Source organism: Talpa occidentalis, unplaced genomic scaffold (assembly GCF_014898055.3).
Source record: "Talpa occidentalis isolate TD23 unplaced genomic scaffold, MPIMG_talOcc4v2.1 talOcc4.13, whole genome shotgun sequence".
Lineage (NCBI taxonomy): Eukaryota > Metazoa > Chordata > Mammalia > Eulipotyphla > Talpidae > Talpa > Talpa occidentalis.
In genome coordinates this window covers 56,859,792-56,865,904 of record NW_023601322.1, presented here as the reverse complement: position 1 = coordinate 56,865,904, position 6,113 = coordinate 56,859,792, and the positions used below count along the sequence as shown (strand labels likewise).

The following is a 6,113-nucleotide window of genomic DNA, read 5'->3' as shown; positions in this document are numbered from 1 at the left end:
AACCCAGGAGGACACAGAAAGTTATAGTCCCCATGTATGCGTATGACAAATAGAAATAGAAATCACTTTCTGGACCAAAGATATCATGAAAAGTTTCCATGGCAAGGGAAAATGAGTAAAATACATGCAGAATAAACCTACAGAAAAAAAAAGGTCAGAAAAATTTGGCTGTAAGTTCCACAAGTGTGGGGTTGTTCTACCTTGTTCCCTCACTTATCACAATTGCTTGCCCACAGTGTGCACTCCATGTTCATTTGTAAGTTGAAGACATTATATAGCCTCCAAGGCATATTATAGCCTCCAGGGCATACTTTTTGTCTGGGTAAGTGTAGTATGGTTGGTTTTTAAATTTTCTTTTTAACAATTTATAATTTTTACAATCAACATGTCAACATTTAAATTAAAGACAAATACTTTAAAATGCAATACAACATTCAAACGCATACACTACAAATGAGTTTAGAAGAGTCAACCAGTAGCCTAATAAAGAGTGATAAAGAGGAAGGCATGATACATTGGTTCAATTGCAGTTCTTCTTAGTGACATTTTCTTTCATGCTTTGCTGCGAGTATGAAATTCAGTCTGTATCTGTGAAACACAAGACAAACACTCTATCTCAGGACTCCACAAAATGTTCTTAAAGATAAAATGAGGTTATATACACATGTAAGAAGTAATTTATAAGGTGAAAAAGGTTGGAGCTATATGTAAATTAATATATATTTGATAGATGAGAATTTATTGATTGGTAAGATTTGAGATTACCATATAAACACACAATTTTATACGCTTAATAAAATTTGTATAAAGTGGTTAAGATTTATAATTTAAAAATAAAAAGGCATTTATATGCCCTTTTATGAGAAGAAAACCATAAAAATACTGCTGGTACCTATTACCTTCTTTATCTCTCTTAATTGCATTCTTCTTTATAGTCTCAAAGGGGAATTATCAACAGAAAACTATCATCCACTTCTATACTGGGCATACCCAAGGATGATGTCACTCTCCAATTTCTCTTTATACAGTTAACTAAGATCACACTCCACTCATCCATCTGGAGGAGGGTTGTGGCGTTATCTGAAGTTTGGTTCAACCAGACAAGCAGACAAAATTATAGGAGCAAAAGGGTAATTACTTTTTACTCATTCTGTTTCTGACACACTCTATAAATTTTTATTGTGTTTGCTCTTTCTTCCCCTTCATCTACTTCTATGGAAAAAAAATAAATGTACTTTATTTTCTTAGATGTTTTATATGGCACTTATTTACTGGAACATATTAGAAAAGAGGTTTTTACTTTTCTAATGATGAATCACCAGTTTATAACATGTATATTTCAGCTCTGCATCTTTCTATGTCACATAATAATTTCCACCACAAATCTAATTTCTGTCTTCTGCCATGTAATTGGTCTGCTTTTCGTGATTACCCACCCCACACCTGTCTGTGGGAAAAAGAATATGCATTCCTCTCACATTATTGCATGATGAGAGGCTTCCTTCAGACTAAAATTTTGTAGAAGGAAATATAGTGATTTTGCTTAGGATAATACTTCTAGCAGTTAGAATACTGAGAAAAATGTCTCAACCATATGTATGTTTTCCATATGAAAATTATAATGGGTGGTTAATACTTACAGACTTCTGAGGGAAGACTGCCTTCGGAGCACCAAAGCAGTATTACATGCTCTGAGTTCCACACTCTGCTGAGATATTAGTGCTCCTGCAATTTAGTTGTGTGATTTAAGCAAATGTGCTGGAATCCTGAATTTTTTAATCTGTAAAAGGAGAATATGAATAAATATGTCTTAGGCTCTTGGGGAAAATAAAATGTGGTAAAGCAATGAAACAGTTATTGGGATACTGTTAGAAGAAAATTAAAATTTCATATTATTTTACCACCATTATTTATAATGTGCACTAAACTGTTGACACAAAACCCAAGAAATGGGATAAATAGCAAGATTGAACAGGGAGACCTATTGCCTTTATTATACAGTGTTCTGTTACCTGTCTTACGTCCCTGATGGACTACACAGCATGGCTTGATTAGATTGACCCAATTATTCAAATTAGAAAAGATTTTTTCCCCTAGTACCTTCCCACCTGCCCTCTTCCCCTTCATTCATTCATTCAGCAAATAGCTAAAAGGTCTGCACATGCATTAATATTTGTCTTGATCTTTGATACACTTTAATCACTGATATTAATTGGGTCAGCAGGAATGTTTTACATTTATAGGAACTGATTTTTAATTTTCTGGAGAACTCAGATTTCATCTGCCTGTGTGTGTGTGTGTGTGTGTGTGTGTGTGTGTGTGTGTTTGTGTGACAGAGAAATTATATATTTTTGTAATGGAATGCATCCCAGATTTTTTTGATATTTATATTAAGGAATCAAATTTATTTTCAGTGTTTTTTGCTTAATCACCCCAGAACTTGAGATAGTTAATAACAAGGGAAAACTTTATTGCAAACTTGGAAATTCTTCTTGAAACACTCCTGCATTATAATGAATTCTGAACTTTTTCCAGAAAGAATAGTCAATATACAATATATATTTTTGTTGTTGGTACAGACTTACAATTTAATTAGTCAGAAACTGAATAGTTGAAAAGTTTTAACCTCCCTAAGAGAAAATGTAGAAGATAGTATCATAAAAGTCAAATGTATTTTGCTGCTTCTATTTTTAATTCTTACTTAATATATAACTATTTAAAAATTATAAATTGAATCACATTTATTTAATATTTCTCCTTGACTAGACTATGACCTCCTGAAGTGTAATCCAGGTAAATTTTTATTTGATTCATCTTCAGTGTCTAACACAGATGCAAATCTGACCAGCATGATAGAAATGATAAATTAGACTAAGTCATCTCAGTGTTTTTCAGTTTTATTCTCTCTAGTTCAGTTTCCAGGAAAAAATGTTGGACGTAATAATACATATGATATTACAAAAATATACACCTTATCATAACTATCATTGAACTTCTCTTAGTTGTTTTCCCTAATTTTTTTTAAAGATTTATTTATTTATTTATTTATACAAGCACTGGGTACAGTCGGAAGCGCGGGAGTGTGAGAGAATTCACCAGAGCCAGAGCGGGGAGCAGAGCAGGCAGAAGGACTGAAGTACACTGCTGAGGGGAGCAGCGGGCAGCAGGAGAGGTCTGCGCGCCATGTGGGACCCTCCTCCAGTGGCCGGGGAGAAGCCAGGGATTGAACCGGTGTAGTAGAGGCCACGGGCAGATTCACAACCCAGTGCTCAACTGCTGTTCCACCGGGGAGGCCCTTCCCTGAGATTTTTAACAAATAGTGTAAGCGCTAAGTCAGTTAAGTTGAAGAATGTACTAGACGGAAAAAAATATAAGTCTCCATAAGTTTCTGCTTAATCAGGGTTAACTAAAATATGTACTGCATATTTATATTTCTACATTCATATTTATATAAATATAATCACATATTTATAGTTTAAATGAGTTTATGCAGTATATGAGAGATACAAAGATAGATAATAGATGATAGATAGATGATAGATGGACAGGTAATCTGGGACTACAGAAATTAGTAAAACTGGGAAACTGAATTAATGTTTCTTATATCATAACACAACATAGTCATAGTCACAGCACATATATTTTATACAATAATCACTGCAGCTATTAACCTCAAAATTACAGTATTTGTGCTTTCTTCATCAATTTTTATTATTTTGCTTCATTTTATTATCACCATACCTGAGATCAAACTTTATTTTGAACCCTTTCTTAAGTAGAGTGAACAAAGGAATGATGGGCAGAGTAAGCTGAATCCATAACCAGAGCCCACCCTCAGAGTCTGGGTTCCTTATCCACTAAGGGCTCGGTGATTGGTAAGGACCCGTGTCTTCTGTGCATAATTGCTCATTCCACATAAACAAGAGTCTCACATAATGACTTGTTTCTTCAGAAAATGGGGATTCAGACACTTGATATGAACTTTTTCTAAATTATGCTTCAGTTACTTTTTAAATCTTTCCTACATGGTTTTAAGATTTCAAGAGATTGCAAGGTTACCTTTGGGTCCTTAAACCAAAGAGGTTAATTCAATTCTGACTTCTATAATAACAAAAATCCTCTAGAAATAAAGGGTTTCATTTATCCTTTTTTTTTCAATGATTCACTTTGTGTGTTTCAATAAGGAAGTGTTTGTACAAATTTCCATATTTGCTGATAAATAGCATTATTCATCATTTAAAAATCTCTTATCCTTGAACTGAGGTATGCATAAGTGCCAAGATTATCTGTTATGTTTCTGATAAGTTTATAAAAGTAATTTATAATCCACAAATCTATAGGTCCATGGGAAATACTCCTGTTAGTGCAATTGAGTTGGTGTTCACACACACACAAACACGCAATATTAATTTCAAGTGGTTATATACCATGGGGATGATCTATTAATCTCAAAGCTCTCCTTTGTGGTCTAGGTGAAAGCTCATGGACGACACCATGTGGGTGGCTAACCAGACTGGATGGTCAGATTTCATCCTGGTGGGACTCTTCGTTCAATCCAATTACCCAGTTCTTCTTTGTGTGGTCATTTTTTTGGTTTTCCTTATGGCCTTATCTGGAAACATCATCCTGATCTTACTGATACACTCTAATGCTCACCTCCACACCCCTATGTACTTTTTCATTAGTCAGTTATCTTTTATGGATGTGATGTACATTTCAGTTACTGTGCCCAAGATGCTCATAGATCAGGTCATGGGTACAAATAAGATTTCAGCCCCGGAATGTGGGTTGCAGATGTTTCTCTATTTGACATTAGTAGGCTCAGAATTTTTCCTTCTAGCTGCCATGGCCTATGACCGCTATGTGGCCATCTGCCATCCACTCCGTTATCCTATCCTAATGAACCATAAAGTGTGTCTCCTTTTGGTGTCTGGCTGTTGGTTCCTGGGATCGGTGGATGGCTTCATGCTCACACCAGTCACCATGACTTTCCCTTTTTGCAGATCTCGGGAAATCCATCATTTTTTCTGTGAAGTCCCTGCTGTAATGAAACTCTCTTGTGTAGACACTTCCCTCTATGAGATACTTATGTACCTATGCTGTATTCTCATGCTTCTCATCCCCGTGACAGTCATTTCAAGCTCTTACTCTTTTATTCTTCTCACCATCCATAGGATGAACTCAGCCGAGGGTAGGAAGAAGGCTTTTGCCACTTGCTCTTCTCATATGACTGTAGTCATTCTTTTCTATGGGGCTGCTGTCTACACCTACATGCTCCCCAACTCCTATCATACTCCAGAGAAAGACATGGTTGTATCTGTCTTTTATACCATACTCACTCCTGTCCTAAACCCTTTAATCTACAGTCTTAGGAATAAGGATGTCACAGGGGCCCTGAAGAAAATGTTGAATGTTGGGTTTGTTTTTCAGGAAGGTATGAAATAGATCATTTTCTTTTCAACTGTTGATTTTCTTCCCTTGCACCATCAGAAGATTAAAATCCCATAGAAATGTTATTCCTCAGATTTTCATATCATAATATGTCCATTCATGTAATTTTTTTAGAGTACTTATTTTCCTATACTGGAAAACTCTTCATTCTTATACTCCTTCTGCATTTCAAAATTTGGACAATTGCACTGCACTGTTGTTGAATTTCTGAAGTTGATAACTGTATACTGATTATATTAAAATTTACATTTCTAGGAAGCAAATAATAAAAAAATATTAAAATGAAAAAGATTGTAAGGTATGCAACTGATAAAAGGGTATGTTTATAGACAAATTTGGTAAAAGACTTTGTATTTAGCTGTACTATTATTACTCATGATACTTTTTCTAAACATTTGAAATTACCTTAAAATAAAAATTAAGTTATCACACTTTCTTCTTTTATTCCACTCTTATTTTCTGCTTGGTGGCAGTAATAAGTGTAGTATCATAAACTTTGTCTTCATTTTAATAAAGCTGATCATTTCTAAGGCAATCCAGATACTTTTATTTGGTCTACTTTACTCTTCTTGGCCCAACCATAAGGTCATTTAATGAGTGTTATCTTTGTCTGTGAAATAACTAGTACTTTGTGGTAAATTGAGGATCCAACACCACATAAG

The 6,113-nt window shown here is 34.7% G+C and overlaps 1 protein-coding gene across 1 annotated transcript; it reads left to right on the top strand.

Moving 5' to 3' along the window:
* Positions 1-4,482: 4,482 nt before the first annotated feature.
* LOC119242679 (olfactory receptor 2T29-like) lies at positions 4,483-5,445 on the top strand. Its single transcript, XM_037508194.1, has one exon. It carries the CDS (start codon positions 4,483-4,485, stop codon positions 5,443-5,445), a length of 963 nt encoding a protein of 320 aa, XP_037364091.1.
* Positions 5,446-6,113: the final 668 nt, after the last annotated feature.

Coding starts and splice junctions, on each gene's coding strand:
- LOC119242679 (XM_037508194.1), top strand. CDS start 4,483: ATGGACGACACCATGTGGGTGGCTAACCAGACTGGATGGTCAGATTTC.